General features: G+C 32.8%; 1 protein-coding gene across 1 annotated transcript in view; it reads right to left on the bottom strand.

Moving 5' to 3' along the window:
* LOC108756354 overlaps positions 1 to 6,927 on the bottom strand; it is a 72,510-nt gene extending 65,583 nt beyond the window's left edge. The window contains exons 1-2 of the mRNA XM_018500096.1: positions 6,867 to 6,927; positions 1,582 to 1,944 (exon numbers count right to left, since the gene is read on the bottom strand). Of these exons, the coding sequence (XP_018355598.1) occupies positions 1,582 to 1,944; positions 6,867 to 6,927 (424 nt within the window). The remainder of the gene's footprint in view (positions 1 to 1,581; positions 1,945 to 6,866) is intronic.
* Positions 6,928 to 19,410: the final 12,483 nt, after the last annotated feature.

Raw genomic sequence — 19,410 nt, 5'->3', positions numbered from 1 at the left:
TGTTTGTACGTTTTACATTTTACTATCAAATCCCCCGCGAAAGAAGTAAATCGTTATTCAAGATAAACAGCATTTTGCATGGTTATATTATTGTAATCATTGACTGTTCGTGACAAAATGTATCTATCAAGAACAGCAGTGAGTGTCTGATTAGAATTTGAATTTTTCGGAGAGAGTGTACCCGTAAATACTATTGTATATTGTCTCATTATACACGACCATGATCGAATACAACCCATTGTCTAATATGTGCAAGAAACGTAAATTATGTTGTCAAAAGCTCTCCCCCCTCTTTTCAATATAAAAGATAAAGATTTTTTACGATCGAGTACAGTCTCAAAAAATCATTCGCCATCACCGTATTAACGTTTGTGGGTCTGCAAGAATTTGTCGTTGAAAAAAAATTTACCATGAAGAAAGTGATAGTGTTAAAGAAAGGAGCCATTTTATTTTATTACATTTTTACATGTTTTCTACCATGGAATTTCTTGACAAAATCTAAAAAGTATTGTGGTTGCTGGTGGAGTGTTTATCATCATCGATTGTGATAAAAAGATGGGATAATTTCGTACAGCATGGTGAAACGCCTGATTTCAATAATTGGTGCGGAAGATAATGTCGACAATAAGGTTCTCTTATACGTTAAAGGATTCTAAAAACACGAATAGCTGGCTGACATACTCGATAGCGACGACTTGACCATTGAGATCCTAGATGCTGATTACGAAGATATAGATTCTTTACATAATCTAGATATTACTAATATTACGCAATGTGAAAAACATGTTAAAAATTGTGGAATACAGAGTTTATTTAAAATATACAACTAGTGGTCAAAAAGAATTGTATTAAGTTTAAAAAATAAGGTATGAGACTCTTTTTTAATAGGTTTTAATTTCGTTCCCACTTTTCTTGTAATTAAAAATTGAACAATAATAATAGTTATTTAGTAGTAGTATGATAAGTTCGATACGACGTACATTCGTACGAGTTCGATAAGTGTTTGATAACGACTTAATAATACAGTAGTTTAATAATGGATAACAGGAACGCTCGGCTACTTGGAGGATATGTTTTAAAACAAATATTATTATTAGTTGCTAAATTAAAATTATTGCTAAGTCATATCACTTAAAAGATCATAATACAAATGCTGTATGTATTTAATAAAATTGCGAGCGAGAAGAAAAGAGAATTAGAGAGAGAGCGCAAATAAGATGGTAAGTATAAAAAGATTGTAACGGGTGAGAGAATTAAGGAACGAAACTCTCTTCTCTCTCTACCACGGATTCCGGTAATGCGTTTTTTCCTCCCTTGCCCTTCTATGATGCACTACCTCCTCCCTGACCACTCACATACGTACGCAAGCACATACGTAAACGCGCATGCACACACGCATACCGCATATACGTATATGTGCTAATACATAGTGATCTAGAACCTTAGCTTAGCTTTGCTCGCATAGTATTGTAGTCTTATACAGTGGATCAGAAAATTAAACAAACAAACTTAATAGAATGGAATAGAAAAGGCTAGTGTTCAAGATTATATATAAAAATGTAAAAACACATTGATACTTACAATATACTATCATTGATGCATTTGCCGTTCGTTCATCTGCATAGGTAGATATAACACATGTATATACGCCGGTAAGATCGACACCTGGTTTATTCAATTTTACGGCTCGGTATTCAGTATATGGATCATTACTGGCTTTATATGTTAGATCGACGTACTTTGCAGCAGGCTCGTCCGCCAAAGGATATCTGCCATAAATCCATTGGTAGATCACTTGATTGGTATTAAAAAACCATTTGACGACAAGACCCGTGCTGGATGTATTTTCTAAGTCGTAGTCACAATCAAGGATAATGTAATCGGTACCGTTAAGTTTTACAGTAGGTGGTATGTTGATGCGTTTAATAATTAACTGCCAGGATTCTGCAAACACAAAAATATATTTTACTGTTGATAATGTCTAAACTTCAATTGTATTAAATGTATACTTTATTGTGCTACATCCCTTTACATTGCATAAATATCAACAATAAGAAAAAGAAGTAATGTCCATAACGGTCAAAGATCTTCAATGCTTAAATAATTTAATCTGAATTACTATATATATTATATACTATATAAGTCCTAGCATATATATTCATAGTCATTCGAACTGCACGAATAGCTTTTCCGGACTTATAAATGCAATTAAATTATTGTAGTAATATCACGAATTAGAATAATACAGGAAATTAGGTAAATGAGAGTTTGGTGCGGTGTATGCACAATTATTGATTATATGTATATATAAATTGTACTTCTTCTAATATAACTACTGAAATACTTAACATATTTAATTTATTTCATTCAAGACTTCACAGCAGAGATTAACGGAAACATTTTAAACTTTTTGAACGTTACAATTATTAATAATGACGACATCCTGGAATTTGATTTGTTTCATAAACCAACTTTTTCAGGAAAATACTTAAATTTTATGTCTTCACATCCTATTTTACAGAAAAGAGATGATGTCATTGGAATGATTGATAGAGTCTTTTTTTTTGTCATATTCGAGATTTCACAACAAGAATATAATTTTTATCGTTGAAACATTACACAAAAATGACTACTCATTATATTTTATTTTTGATAATATAAATGCGCAATTATAAAATCTTTTTGTTATAAACAAACTTTAAAACAAAATAATGACAAAAATGATAATACGGAAAACATTCCTTAGATTTTATATGTTCAGGACATATCGGAAAAATTTAAAATTATAACGAAAGATTTAAATGTAAAGTAGCTTTTTATAGTCTCAACAGAATGAGTAAATTTATTAAAGTTCACAAAGACGTGCTTCCAATTAAATCAAAGAAAAATGTAGTGTATCAAATTTCATGTAATGAATGATTGCGACGCAATTTATGTAGGACAATCGGGAGAAAACTTAAAACCAGAATTTTAGAATATAGAAATCACAAAAAAAAAACATTACTGTCTAATCAGTAATTACAGATTACATCACAATCACGAATTTGATTGGACAAATGTAAAAATCCTAGATATCGAAGAATATTTAAATAAACGCTTAATATCCGAATATTATTCATCAAACTGTAAGAAAATAGCATAAATATACAATCAGACACGGAATGTCTTATCATGCGATGTGGACATTCTAAATAAATTTTAAATCTCATACGTTAGTAACTTTTTACCGCTTCTAGTAATATTTTGTTTGTACATTATATATAATAGTGATATTTATTTATTAACATTTCACCTTCGTATTCTCGCAAATAATTTTTAAATCGTAACGACTCTGACGCTGATACATATCACAGCTATAATTGTATCTCATAAAAATTTGCAAAATTGACATAGAAACTTGTTTTAATTTTTAAATAAAACTATAAATTTACGCTCCTGTTTTTCAGATGAGTCTTCACAATTTTAGCTGATAATATTTAAAATATTAATTCTTAACAAATTACAAGCATCTGTTTTTCTTTTCATTGTAATTATCACTGGTTCCGGACCTTGCTAAAAAATTTGGAAATACGCAGCTGAGTAGAATCTGATATGCAGGAAATTTAGTTTTTCTTCGTTGATCTCGCTGAGAATGATCCTAAGAGGTGGTCGAAACGTTCTAGTATGCATCAAGTGAAATACAATTTATATATACATACGAGTATAATCAATAATTGTGCATAAATAACGCACCAAACTCTCATTTGCCTAATTTCATACATTATTTTAATTTTGAGAATCCATAACTAGTAATTCTTACGAATAAAATTGACAAGCATTTTTTAATAATTTGATACTCAATCAGGCATCATATTAATAAGATGTTACGTAATATGCTGAAAAACAGTTCGGTCGAGAGTCAAACACGAATCTCTTGTGACTTCGTACGAGCGTTCTAAGCCTTTAGATTACGGAAGCCTTAGTAATATTTTTCGCAATAATCAGTATATGTTAATATTCTTGAGGCTTCCACGGGTGCTTTTTACATAAAAGTTATGCGTTTCGCGGGTTCAACATTTCATGCAAACCAAGCACATTCAATTTGACATTCCAATGGATTTGGACACGGAGGAAACCCGCGAAACGCATAACTTTTATATAATCAGTGTATATATATATATAAAAGATTTTTAGTGTCGTTAAATCTAAATAAACTCAGAATTTAAAAATGAAAAATGTTTGGTGCTAAAAGTTCTTCGATTTCTGTGAACAGAAACTTGTAACATTAAAGGGTTTTTAGAATTTTTGGTTCTGAATTTGGATTTAAAATTTGAAAATTCGAAATGGCTGAAACAATATGGCAAATGAAAATGCTAAAAGATTTCCAATTTTTGCGAAATGTAATATTAAATAGAGTTAAATAGAGAAATATAATATTAAATAGAGAAGTAAAATAACATCTAAAAAAGATTAGAGAGGGATTCTAGACTCTATTACGTAGAATCTAAAGTCTAGAGTCTCTACGCAGATCACCGCGTTCACGATCTCAAAGTGGGGATACGATGACATTGATAATTAATTCCGCCATTTTACTTCAAAACTAATAAAAATTTTTACAAGATTGACGTGACTCGCTTATAGAAACTCTAATATTAAAGGATTTATAGAGCTACTGATTCCAAATGAACTTAGAATTTGAAAATGAAAAATGTCTGATCCAATATGGCAGACGGAAATGATAATAGTTTGTAACAATATGCATATCGTTATCAGGTTGCAACGCCAGCTCGTGTACTGCACACAATTTACAGGTGATAGTCGCTCCATCGGAGTTACACTCCGCCGAGTGCCGCCGATCTGTATTGTTCCCGCTCGTATTGCCGGTTGGCGAAGATCGCTGAGTAAGATCGGAACAATACGAGCGGGAGTAATAATTCGTAAGTCGAAAAATTGTTGCTCGCGCTTGCGATTATCTTCCGCTCCTGTCACGATTCTATTCCGTTCCAATCTAACTCCTGGTAACCGTATCCGTCGCGAAACAAGATGATGGAGAGTGCTCTGTCACCATCAAGAGTTCTCAATAGCGACTGACTGGTTTCCTTGTATCTAGTCGCTGCACCGATGGAGTAATCCCAGAACAGAGGAAACTTTGTCCTACCGAGCGTACTCGGCCGCCAACCAGCTGCCAGTTCTTGCACCGACGGGATACTCTCCGGGGCCAGAGTGTACTCTATTCCTGTCTGAGTTTTCTCGGCCGTTGGTCAGCCGTCGCAGCTTCCTAATACCACACTATTATAGCAAAAGGATAGAGCGTTTTCTGTCTCCGTCGAGCGATTTTCTATCGTCTGATGCAAGCATCTTCTCCTTGTTTACGGTAACCGACAGTAGCCAGGGATAGAGTTTTCTCCGCCTCCACCGAGAGTTCTCGGCCATCGGTTACCAGTTATATTTTCTGCGCGCTTTTTAGGATGCCGTCCAATGTACACAAAATTGGAACGACGAAACAGATTTTTTATTAAAAAATTTGAGATCACTACAATTTCGTTCCGTAAGAAGTTTCTTTACCCGTCCATGTAGCCGGAACGGAATGGAATGGAATGTCGTTTTGTTCGCGCCGACTAAAGTTAATTTGCTTGATTTTATCGATATTTTGTAATTTTAAAGCATCAATATCCATAATTTATGCAATTATCTTACCTATACCACTTTGAATATCCAAAAATACTGAATTATAAAAGTGAAATATACTTTGTTACTAAAATTGCATTGCGTTCCGGTTACATGAAACGGATAGAACAAATTTTTACGGGACGGAATGGCATGTTCAGCTGAGTTGGTTGAATCTAAAAATTGAAACGAATATTCAGAAACTTTTTTTGTAAATCTACAACGATGGATAAAGAAGTAGTTTATTATTAATGTTAAAATTATTGCGAAAGGCAAGAAATATGCTAAGTTGGCGTGCTATTTCAATATTTAAGAATGTGCGACAATTTTATTCCGTTTATAACGTTTTATTGCAACAGCAGAAATATACAAAAAAACAAAAATTCTGAATACAGTCAATGTTTATACAAAGAATGAGGTGTCTCCAAGGCACAAGTGACAATTTAGTCCTTGAAATGCAAACGACCGATCGTGAGAAGTTCTTCAATTACTTCAGAATGACATCGGAATTATTTAAAGAATTGCTGGCATTATAGTTGGAATGTGTATAGAGGAAAGGCCCTTATTATGAGATACCGAGTTCATTTTGGGTAAATGCTAAAAGTCTATAGACAGAATTAAAAAAAATAATAGGTTATTTGGAAAGAAATTTAATAAGCTGTAAGATAATGTTATATAAAATTTAATTTAAATTTTTTTTTTGAAAATTAAAAAAATGTAAAAAGTGAGCAAATCGTAAAATCCAAAAATTATGCTTCTAATATGAAATACCGCGAAAAATCGATGATAAAACGGAAAGTATATCAGTGCAATTAAAAAACTTTATTTAATATTTCTAAAAAACAAACACAGTTAATGTGCGCAAAAAATGAGCTTGCAATAGATTATGCAATAGTTAAATTTCAGAGTCGTTGATACTATATTTGGATTAAAATTTAAAAATTCGAAATGATTTAATCAGTATGGTGAACGGAAATTTTATGGAAATGTTAAATCTTAAAAAATAATTTCTCTCTACAAATTTCTCTCCATAATTACTCTGAGATCTAGATTATCCAGATAATATACAAAAGTTAAAGTGATCTAAGCGCACCCCATTGCAATTGCATAACAAAATTCCCAATGTAATATCGACTTACACGGGTTAACTGGCATTAGTTGTAACTTTAAGTATTGTATAATAGATAAAATTCATCTCATGAAATCAAATTCAGTCGTACCTTTCGTCATATAAAAACCAATAAAAAGTCCATCGTCTTTCAATTGCAATCGGTTTACCATAATGATATTAATATTGTAATAAGTCCATTGTCACCAGATAAAGATCATTATATTTGAAAGACAAAACAAATAATGACGACAGAAATAATAAAGAATTCTAAAAGAGATAAATTGAAAGGCGAAAAACGTGAGGTAGTAAAAATTTAGGAAGGGGAAATAATTAGGAAGGGAATAATAATTGTAAGATCGGAAGATAAGAATTATAAAGAATTTCCATGTCACTCTGCTTGTTTAATCCATGATGTTTTTTAATGTATACTATCTCTGAGATCAGTCTTTTATTATAGGTTCACTATCTAGAATTTTTACATTGTACATTTGAAATTGTGATCCTGAAACGATGGCTGGGAATTACCGATGGGAAACCAATTCTTTTGTTAATGTTACTTGCATGTTCATGTGTTTTAGTTTTTAAATGCTGTTTTGTTTAGCCAACATATCACAGTCTTGGCAAGAAATCTTATACACTACTTCTTGATGGGACATATAATCCAAAACATCTTTATCATGAGTGATATATTTTTGTAATGTGTTTGTGGGACGGTAAATGCCTTTTTTTTATTTATATCAGCTGCAATGGAAATAAAAAATTCGGAGATAGTTTTTATATAAGATACTGTAAAATACCAATCATTAACCTTGATTTAATTTCTTTGTATGGTAAGGTTAACATTATTATTGCAAAAAAATTTGATTCTTATCTATATGCTTAAAAATATAAATTTGAAAGGATAACAATTCTTGAGTAAAATCTGAATCACCTCTATTAAATTTTTCTAATAAAACATCGGATGATATAAAAGCAACTTTTATCATACCATAAGTAACGTCCCTTTTGTGGTGAAAATTAAAATTTAAAAATCTCTTTAAACAAGTTGGTTTCTTGTATCGATCGAATATAATTCTATTATTTTCTACCATAACCACAACGTCCAGAAAGCTGAATCTGTTACATCACCAATTTCAATTTATTGTGAATAACTGTAACCGCTCTTGTAAAGAAATAAAAGTATTCGAAAATGCATCCAAAAATTCTTCCGGCGCAGCTAACAAAATGTCATGTACATATCTAAAATAGAACTTTAAATTACACAATAAATGTTGATTTGCTATCTCTTCCAGATCTTCTAAAATCGTAGTCGCAATAATGGGGAACAATGGTGAGCCTATACGTGTTTCAAAAATTTGTTTGTAAAATTTTTTATTAAATTAAACAATGTTGTGACTTATTTCGAGCTTATAATTAAGAAAACTTTAAATTAATATAATTAACATAAGAATATAAATACTAAATAATATTCTAAACAAACGGCTTACAAAGCTTTCTTTAGTGTTAAAACGCAGAAATACAATATTAAATTAACAAACTAACTAAATAACAAATACAAAAAAATTTTTAAAAAACCAGTGATGAAGTGTCAGTATATATAAAGAATTCAAAGGTCAAAAAGTATTATGACAGATTACAATAAGATAAGAAGATTAAATACTTCAGTCAACAGTAGATTCCACTATGTTTCTAAATAAAATATTATAATTTTGTCAATTTCTCGGTTGAAATCAAACATTCAGTTTATCGCAAACTAATATCAAGCGATTTGAGAATTCATTAGTTATGAGTATTTTATGATATTCTGTAGAACAAGTAGATGTATTAAAATAATATATTATTAGTGTGAATAAGAGATACAGAATCGAATAATAATTGAATGTACTTAATTAGATATCTGATTGAAAGTTTTAATTACAGTATTTTATATAAATTGATTAGTAAATTATTATTTGATTCTGTACCTCTTCTTCATATTAATAATATATTAATTTAATATATCTACTCGTTCTACAGAATATCATAAAATACTCGTAACTAATGAATTTTCAAATTGTTTGATACAAGTCTGCGACAAACTGGATTCTCGATTTCAACTGAGGAATTTAGCCAAATTATTTTATCGAGGAACATAATATAATCTATTGTCGACTGAAGCACCTAATCTTCTTATCTTATTGTGATCTGTTATAATACTTTTTGACGTTTGAATTCTTTATATAATGACATTTCATCACTGATGGTGTTTTTAAATTTTTAATGCCTTCCCTTGCCATAGGTCATCTTACTTGCCCATAGTCAGAGACAGATGGTTTTTAAACTTATCTTCTTTTGACATTCCAGTTAACAATGTTTTTTGCAGTTGGGAGAAAATTTCGCGCTTCCGTTTAGCAACAAGAACAAGATAATCTTCGATTGTATGAAGAACGTTGAGAGTAGTACGCAAAGAATGCCCAGATTAGAAAATTACTGTTACGAACCAGTCGATTCCAATTTTGAATAAAATCATCTCTTCTCCGATTTTCACATCACCGATGGACAAACAATTACTGAAAATGGAGTCTGATACACGTATTTTTGTATCGGCGCATCCTAATATTATTTTTACGCTCACTGATAAAGGCAACATCACGCTATGGACAAAAACGCATACTTGTACAAAATGACCACTTTATTGAGCGACGTAGACACGTATGTTCCGACCAAAAAAGATCCTAAGAAACTCACGACGGCTTTAAGGTCCATGCTCACCAGATGGAAAACGAAGGATTATATTAGTGACACTAAGTACAGAGCGTTATATTGTAGTGATGGATCACTTCCGAGAGTCTATGGATTGTCGAAGATTCATAAACCTGATAGTCCTTTAAGAGTCCTTTAAGAGTCATCGTTTCTTCGATAGGCAGTCCGCTGTATCCATTGGCTACAATATGGTACATATTTACATAACATACTATTCAAAATCATTCCTAAAGTGAATAGTTACATTAAAAATAGCTTTGAATTAGTTGAAAAACTAAAAAGATTACACATTACAGATAAACATAAATTAATTTCATTAGATGTTACATCTCTTTTTACGAATGTTCCAATGGAAATAATGGTCGATTGTGTTAATAAATAGTGGGATTTCCAGGGATTGCTCTGTTTCTCGATATGAGTTTTTGGAAGCGATAAAGTTAATTCCACTTTTTTTCGTTTGATAATAAAATGTATAAGCAAAGCTTCGGCTTCGTGGGCTCTCCTCTATCACCTGTAATAGCGGACTTAGTAATGAGGAGGCTAGAGAAGATGTCCTTGATGTCGCTGGATTTGGATATGGTATTTTATTACAGATACGTAGATGACATTTGTACCGCGGTTGCTCCCTCTAAAATTGACGATTTACTAGAACAATTTAATTTATTTCATTCACGTCTTCAGTTTACTTCAGAAATAGCGGGAGATGAAATCAATTTTCTGGATGTCACTATATCTATTAATGGGAACAGTTTTATTTTTGATTGGTAAGCCGACCTTTTCAGGGAGGTTTTTGAATTTCAATTCTAATCATCCCATGGCACAAAAAAAGGGACAATTTTTTCACTAATTGATAGAGCTTTTTTATTATCGGATTTTAGATTTCATACACAGAATTTGACATTCATTATTAACATTTTATTAGACAATGACTATCCATTGGCTTTTATTTTTGACACAGTTAATCAACGTATAAAAAATTTAATTAAAAATAGACACATAACACAGGAAGATTTGGCTGACAATGTCTGTGCGAACAAATCTGCTTCTTGGCTTACGGTATCATTTATTCCTTTTCACACGGAAAAGTTTAAACGTTTCAATAAAAACGACATCAGGGTATTTTTCCATAGTCCCAATAAATTAGGCAAATATATAAAAGTACAGAAGAATATTTGTCCACATACATCGAAGAGCAATGTAGTCTACAAGATATCGTGTAATAATTGCGATGCGTCATACGTTGGACAGACGGGCAGACAATTAAAAACCAGGATTACAGAACATCGCAATCATTAGATACAATACTTCTGTCCGTTCTGTCATAACGGAGCACAGGCGACAGATGATCACGATTTCCAATGGGATAAAGTCAAAATTTTAGACGAAGAGCCTTGCTACAGAAAACGTTTAATTTCCGAGATGCTCAATATCAAAAAGCAGAAAAATAGTCTAAATTTACAAACTGACACTGTAGGTCTTCACAAGACTTATATTTCTACTATAAATAAAGTTTGACTTTTCGATACTGTCAGTCCGTTTCGATACTAACAGTCCATCTCTTATCTTAGTCCGTGGTGATCCGTATTAGCGAGCGTACATAACAAGCGATACACAATGTTCGTCTTACACATCTGCATTCCACCTAATTTTGTAAATTCTGGTGGTTTTTTATTCTTGTATGGACACGCTTTTTTGAATGATTTACACTTGTTTTTTGAACTTTTTCAAGAGATATGAAACACATTTGACTGCTCAATCGTATGCGAATAATGTCGAGTTCTACATCAAGACTCACCTGAACTATGATTATGCGAACATTTCTGTTAATCATTTTTGTACTGTGGTTTTTTTTGATATGTTAATGTCTGAAGAGGGCTCAATCCGGTAGCCGAAACTTGTAATTTTATTTTTGCTTTATGTAATTTTACCTTTTGTTAATTGTAATATATTCTTCGTGTAATTTTTAAAGAAATTTGTCGACTCTTTGCTCTTTATTTATTATTATTTATTTAAAATTTTTATTGTATTTGTTATTTATTTGGTTTGTTAATTGAATATTGTATTTCTGCGTTTTAATATTGAAGAAGGCTTTGTAAGTCGAAACATTTGTTTAGAACATCATTTAGTATCTTTATTCTTACGTTAATTATATTAATTGAATTCTTTATATAATGACATTTCACCACTGATGGTTCTTTAAAATTTTTATTGCATTTGTTATTGCATTTTATTTGGTTTGTTAATTGTATTTCTGCGTTTTAACACTGAAGAAGGCTTTGCAAACCGAAACATTTGTTTGAAATATTATTTAGTACCTATATTTTTATGTTAATTATATTAATTATATGATGCATTACAAAATATATCAGACAAGAAAAGATTAAGAACCAGTTTCACCAACGCCGATCAAGTTTAATCGTAATTAACTGTCAACTACAATTGGTCAATTCAACTAAACAGCAAAGGCGATTGGTCAGTCAACGGCCAATTAAGCTAATTGGCGTTGGTGAAACTGGCCTTAAGTAAGCTAACTTCTCGAAATATATTTCGCATTTCACAATTGGCATCCTTTGTCTCTTATGCGGCATTTATAAAGGTGCCTTTTCATGCTGACGTTCGATGCTCATTTTCAGCGCCAAATGACATTTGATATTCGTTAATTTCTATCTTAAACTCGATGTTTACGATGCTATGAGCCAATTTCACCAACGCCAGTTAGCTTAATCGGCCATTGACTGATCGCCAATCGCATTTACTGTTTAGTAGAATCGACCAATTGCGATTGACAATTAATCACGATTAAGCTTGATCGGCGTTGGTGAAACGGCCTTAGACATCGGTCCGAGATCTCAGACAGAGAAGGAATTAACAAATCATTTAATCATATGACTATTGTGATTGGTCAATTCATTCTTCATCCGAGGTCTCGGATCAATTTTAATTTTGTGGACACAAGGTTATAGACAGAGACGGCAGTTATTTAAAGAGAGATACCGTCCAACTGAACACACCAAGGTCGGTATTCATAGACGAATCTTATATTTAATCTTAGGTATAGTCTTAAGATGTCATGAACTAATTAGAAGAATGCATTAACGACTTAAAACATTATTTAAAGCCGGTTCTCCATTAGTTGCAAGCTAATCGCAAGTTTGTTGCGACAACCAATCAGAAGCTTGGATTTTGAAATCAATATTTCATATTGGCTGTCGCAACAAACTTGCGATCAGCTTGCAATTAATGTAGAACCGACTTAAGATGGTTAAAATAAGAGCCGACTATGAATACCGGCCCATGAGAGAGTGGCCACTTCCATGCCTATAGAACTTTAATGACAGCGCTCAATCAAAAGATCAGAGGAGATGAGTCACGTGATGCAGATTGCTACTCTCTCCCTTTGAGATCCTTTAGTCGCCATTCTTTTTACTTTTCTTTTTGATCTCTTGTGTTTCTCGTGAGCGGGAATTTAATTTTTGAATTTTGGAAAGTGTGAATCGGCTTCAAACGTGCATTTACATTTTAATTTTTAATTAATATATTATATTATATCTGGAGACGATAGTGGTTCGACGTGTTATTTTTAATCACATAAGCGACATTTTGGTCCTCTGATTGGAGTTGCCGCCATTATTACCATTATCAGTGGCAATCTGTTAAACTGTTAAATTAATTATGTTACATCCAAACCCTTAAAACGAGGTTAAAGAGATAAGAAAGGGAAATGGAGAGGGTGTGGAAGGACGGCTAGACTCAATCTCACATACGCAGAGAGGCGAATACCTGTGAGTCGTACGCACCCTTTTCGGTTCCGGAATGCGGGTCAACGTCCCGAAAGGACGCTATGACGCCTGTTCCTGAGGGACAGTGCGAACGTCAGTCCTACTTTTTGGGTCAAGGAACTTAATCCTTTTGACCCGGGATTGGACCTTGTGCGATCTTAAGAACTAGAGGGAGGAATGAAGCGAGGGGTAACAAAAAAAAGAGTGGAAAGCCTGGGATTTTTAATTACAATTAATTGATATTTATTTAATTTATGGATACAGATGTTACTAGATTACAATTACATAATTATCTTTCGCGAGTTTTGTGTGTGTGCGTGCGTGCGTGCGTGCGTGCGTGCGTGCGTGCGTGCGTGCGTGTGTGTGTGTGTGTGTGTGTGTGTGTGTGTGTGTGTGTGTGTGTGTGTGTGTGTGTGTGTGAAAAGGGCGGGTGTACGTTCGGAAGGAATAACAAACTTACTTTTGATCCACGGGATCCCGGATTAATGTTACCTGGCCAGCAGGGCCGCTGTCCATCCAAGAGCCCCAAGAAGGTGGTCCAGTGATTGATGGCATGATGACACGGAAAATGTATCGTGAACTGGCGCGACGCGAACTGACTCTCTTGCAGTTGATGCGGATCGATTATTCTGACTATGCTGAGTACTCGGATTGCATCTCTTGCAACCAATGCGAATCGACTATGCCGTCTATTCTGCGTACTCGGATTAACTAACACACTGTGCTTCCGCGGGGCCTCTACTTATACCCCGAAAAAATGGGGCGTAGTGCTCCTTATGGGCACTTTTTGGTATGCAATAATTGCAATGTCTCGCGAGATTTACAATGTTTACAAGTATAACGTCCTGTCGTTGTTGATCTAAAGTGCATTGTTTAAGGATTTTTAGAAGAAATGATTTATAAAAGTTAAATAATAAAGAGCATGCACATAATAATAAAGAGTGGCACAGCTACGACTAAGGATGTAAATAAGTTATACGAGGTCTGGCTATTAAATAACGAGACTGCTTATGAAAAAGAGTTTTATTTTAAAAATTATTCTACAATTGAATGCTCCCCTTGTACTCCCCTCCCCTCGCCACACACCGTTCCATTCGTTTTTTCCATTGGTCAAAGCAATGCTGGAAGTCTTCTTTTGTAAGAGCATTTAGGAGCTTCGCCGATTTTCGCTTCACCTTTTCCATCGACTCGAACCGGGTTCCTTTTAAGGCAGACTTGATCTTCGGAAACAGGAAAAAGTCACAGGGTGCTAAATCAGGCGAGTACGGCGCGTGTTCGAGCACTGGAATGCCTCTAGCGGCTAAATAACGCTTCACAGACAGCGCGTTATGGGCAGGTGCGTTGTCCTGGTGCAAGATCCACGACTGTTTTTCCACAACTCCGGCCGTTTCTTACGAACTCGCTCTCGCAGTGTTGCCAAAACTGTCAAATAGTAAGTTTGGTTTACAGTTTGACCCTCTGGAACCCATTCAGTCATCACGATGCCGTTGATGTCGAAAAAAACGATTAGCATGGCTTTAAATTTTGATTTCGACATCCTTGCTTTTTTCATTCTTGGCGATACAGGAGTTTTCCAGTGCATGGATTGCCGCTTAGTTTCAACATCGTATTGGAATATCCAGGTTTCATCGCAAGTGATGATGTTTTCCATCAATTCAGGCTCTTCATCTAACCTCTCAAGAAAATCTGAGCAGATCTGTTGACGGACGAGCTTTTGGTCAGGGGTCAAATTTTTTGGGACCAACTTCGCACAGACTTTCTTCATGTTTAATTCGTCATGTAAAATTTTTCTGACAGTTTCTTTATCGGCGTTTACAGTCTCAGCAATCATCCGAATGCTCATACGACGATCTCCGCGCACAATTTCATTGATTTTGGTCACTGTTTGCGGAGTTGAAACAGAGACAGGTCGACCTGGACGTTGGTCATCTTCGGTGCTCTCTCGGCCTTCAGAAAACCGTTTATACCATTCGAAAACACGCGCACGAGATAGAGAATTCTCACCATAGGCCTTTCAACAACTTATAGCACTCAGTCGGAGTTTTTTTTAATTTAACGAGAAATTTCACATTGATCCGTTACTCGTGTTTTTCGTCACACATTCTTATCGGCACGAGAAAAAAACAAGTTCGTTTCTAACCTCTATAGAAAAAATACTACTACTGCGACAAAAACGTGTTTTCCTACTGGAATAGTAGACACTTCCAGCTAACCAACGCTGCATTCGTTTCCCACCCTACCCCTCTAAGACGCCTTCTGAGCGCGCAGTCTCGTTATTTAATAGCCAGACCTCGTATATTATATAAAAACAATTTCATAACAATAAGTAGATGTTTCGGTCAAGATTTGATTCTCTTCAGTACAATAAAATTGAATACGTCAAACATTAAAACTAAATACACAAGTCAAGATAAATGTAGTGACCGCTAGTAACAAAAATTATTATTTCCTTATGATACAGTATTAATTGCAATCAATCGAAGTAGATTACAGTAATAGTTAATTGTTGTCGCGCTATATGAATAGAAAGAAATTAATTACAAAAGTTTTTTTCTTTCCTAATATATATAATTAAGAATCCTTCACTTGAAAAACGAAGCCCCACACAAAGAGACACGCAAGTACTAAGTTCTATTGTAAAAACAAAAATTTTTTCACAAGGAAATTAATTATCGTCTTATTTTTGTAAAAAAACAATCAAATTAAGCAATATGCTTCTGTTTAGATTCAACCCCGAGTTATTTTAAAAAATTGTTTATCTTTTTGAAAAACCAACTGAACAAAATTACGTTCCTGGAGTGCGAAGACTCCTCTGTATAACTGATCACTGTAACAATTTTAGGTAACAAGTGAATTTAAACTGCAATAATGCCAAAGCTAAAGAATGTTGGTCTATTTATATTAGAAAAAAGGAAAAAGGAAGGGTAAGAAAAGGGAAAGGAAGGGGACGAATTTAGAGTGGGGCTGGAAACTATTGTTCAAGGAGAAGGAGATAAAGATCAGGAAACCGTTCCGTATCGCTTTGTTTATTTAAACCATTTTTTTGTATCTTTATATAAATCATTTCAGATACTAATCTTTTATAATAAGAGCGTTATGAATCTAATATTTTAGCATTTGTCTAATCTATCGCGTGGTCTGTGTCAAATCTGTGATTTGAGATGACTGAGAGAGAATTAACTGGTTTTTTAACATCATTAATATGTTCCTTTAAACGCGTCTTTAATTTCCTTTTTGTCTGACCAACGTACGAATAATCACAGTTCTTACAATTAATTTGATATACCACATTCGAAAGTTCATCTTTTTTTATTTTATCTTTCCCCGTTTTTATAAATCTCTTCAAGTTGTTCATAGGTTTGTATACCAATTCAAATTGACATTTTTTAAGAGTTGCATTAAATTTCTCAGACCTTCTCTTTAAGTAAGGAACAGTGAAAAATTTTTTCTTTTCAGTAGAAATGTCCGTATTAGTGTTAAAATTATGTTCATTAATGGTATCGAAAGTTTTATTACAAAATTACGTTACCTTGCTTAATTTAAATGTCATCACAATAAATTAAAGAGTTAACCATATAAAAAATAAAAAAATTTAATTTAAGTAGAAAAATTTTTTATGTAAAAACACTTGGCTGCTAGATCGAGTAAAAAAAACTATAAAAATAATTTAAAATTAGAATAGTAATTAATAAAAATAAATAATAAAAGGTAATTATAATTTAAAAGTAATAATATAAGTAATAATAAATTTAATTTGAACTTTATATTTTATATTAAATAATAATAAAATTTACTATTTATTTCTTTTTCATGACGCATGTTTACAAATCTAAATTTATTTTTCTTAGACTTAAACTTAACAGTATTCACAACGTTTATAGTTTACACTTTATAACTCAATCGCATATATACATACGCTAGATATTTCAACTCTCATTGGAAATGGTTTTTATTTTTGTTATTTTTTTAAATATTTTGATATTATTGAAGGATCTTCCAATCCAAATGGTTTTCCATTTCTATTTAAAATTTATTTTTCTTATTTTTATAAATATTACATTTATATCTTACTACTATGTTATTATATCGAGATCTAGCAGCGCCAAATATTTTTTCATATAAAATATTTTTTCACAAATTAAATTTTTTCATTTTATATGACTAATTCTTCAATTTTATTGCGATAACATTTAAATTAAGCAAGATAACGTAATTTTGTGATAATGCTTTATTTTGAAGAAGAATTAAATAACCACTACTTTAGTTGAAAGAAAAAAATGTCTTTGAATGAATTGTGATATAATAATTTAGTTTAAGAGAAATTTAAACCATTTGAATTGAAATAGGAAGATCCTTTAATAAAATATAAGTATAATTATGTTTTATTCTATAAAAATTAAAGATAGTACCATATGAATTAATACATAAAGAACTCAATGAATCACTCAATGAAGAAGAATTCAATGAATCTTCATATATAAATTAAATAACAATAAAAACAAGGGCAAAGTAAGAATCAACGTATTTCTCTGAAAAAATCATACAGATGAAGGAATAAATTAAAAATACAAAAAAAAATAAAAAAAAAAGAAAAGATATATATTAAAACAAGTAAAACTAATAATAAATTAAAAAACATTACAAGTTTTGGCTATCGAATTGAGCCCTCTTCAGACATTAACATATAAAAAAAAACCGCAGTATAAACATAATTAAAAGAAATGTTTGCATAATCACAGTTCGAGTGAGTTTTGATGTAAAACTCGACATTATTCGCATACAATTGAGCAGTCACATGTGTTTCGTATCACTTGAAACAGTTCAGAAAACAAGTGTAAATTATTCAAATAGGCGTGTCCATATAAGAATGAAAAACCACCAGAATATACTAAATTAGTTGGAACGCAGATGTGTAAGACGAACATAGTGTATCAATTGTTGTGTACGCTCGCTAATACGGATCAACACCAACATGGAGTCCGTGTTTGATCTTCAATAAGAATATCCTTGATAAATACATTCTTACATCTCTTGGTTAATTTGCAGCATCACTGCAAGTTAATCAAAATTTTTTCTCCTTTTGGCCCCGCAGCTTAACTGATTAATTAACTAATTTAACAGTTTAACAGATTAATACCTCGCCACTGATAATGGTAATAATGGCGGCAACTCCAACCAGAGGACCAAAATGCCGCTTATACGATGAAAAATAACACGTTGGGTCACTATCGTCTCCACCTATAATATAATATACTAATTATTTTAAATGCACATTTGAAGCCGGTTCACACTTTCTAAAATCTAAAAATCCAAAAATCTAAAAATTAAATTCGCGCCTACAAGAAACACGAGAGTTCGGAGAGGAGAGTAAAGAGAATGGCGACTAGAGAATCTCAAAGGGAGAGAGTAACAATCTGCATCACGTGACTCGTCTCCTCTGATCTTCTGATTGGGCATTGTCATTAAAGTTCTATAGGCATGGAAGTGGAAGAGATTGGAGAAAATTACATGATCCCCGTCCTGATTGAACGCTATCATTCACGTGATACGATTTGCTACTCTCTCATGGACCGGTATTCATAGTTGATTCATATTTTAACCATCTTAAGCCAGTTTTACATTAATTGCAAGCTGATCGCAAGTTTATTGCGACAGCCAATATGAAACATTAATTTCAAAATCCAAGCTTTTGATTGGTTGTCGCAACAAACTTGCGATCAGCTTGCAACTAATGTAGAACCGGCTTTAAGTAATGTTTTAAGTCGTTAATACGTTCTTCTAATTAGTTCATGATATTTTAATACTATACTTAAGATTAAATATAAGATCCGTCTATGAATACCGGCCATGGCGTGTTTAGTTGGACGGTATCTCTCTCTAAATGACCGCCGTCTCTGTCTATAACCTTGTGTTCACAATGTTAAAAATTGATCCGAGACCTCGGATGAAGAATGAATTGATTAATCACAATGATCATGTGATCAAATAGTTTGTTAATCCTTTCTCTGTTCGAGATCTTGGACCGATTTCTAGGGCCAGTTTTATCAACGCCAATCAAGTATTGTGATTAACTGTCAACCGCAATTGATCGATTCTACTAAACAGCAAAGACAATTGATCAGTCAACGCTCG

Source organism: Trachymyrmex septentrionalis, unplaced genomic scaffold (genome assembly GCF_001594115.1).
Source record: "Trachymyrmex septentrionalis isolate Tsep2-gDNA-1 unplaced genomic scaffold, Tsep1.0 scaffold98, whole genome shotgun sequence".
NCBI lineage: Eukaryota > Metazoa > Arthropoda > Insecta > Hymenoptera > Formicidae > Trachymyrmex > Trachymyrmex septentrionalis.
This window is presented reverse-complemented; position numbering and strand designations above follow the sequence as displayed.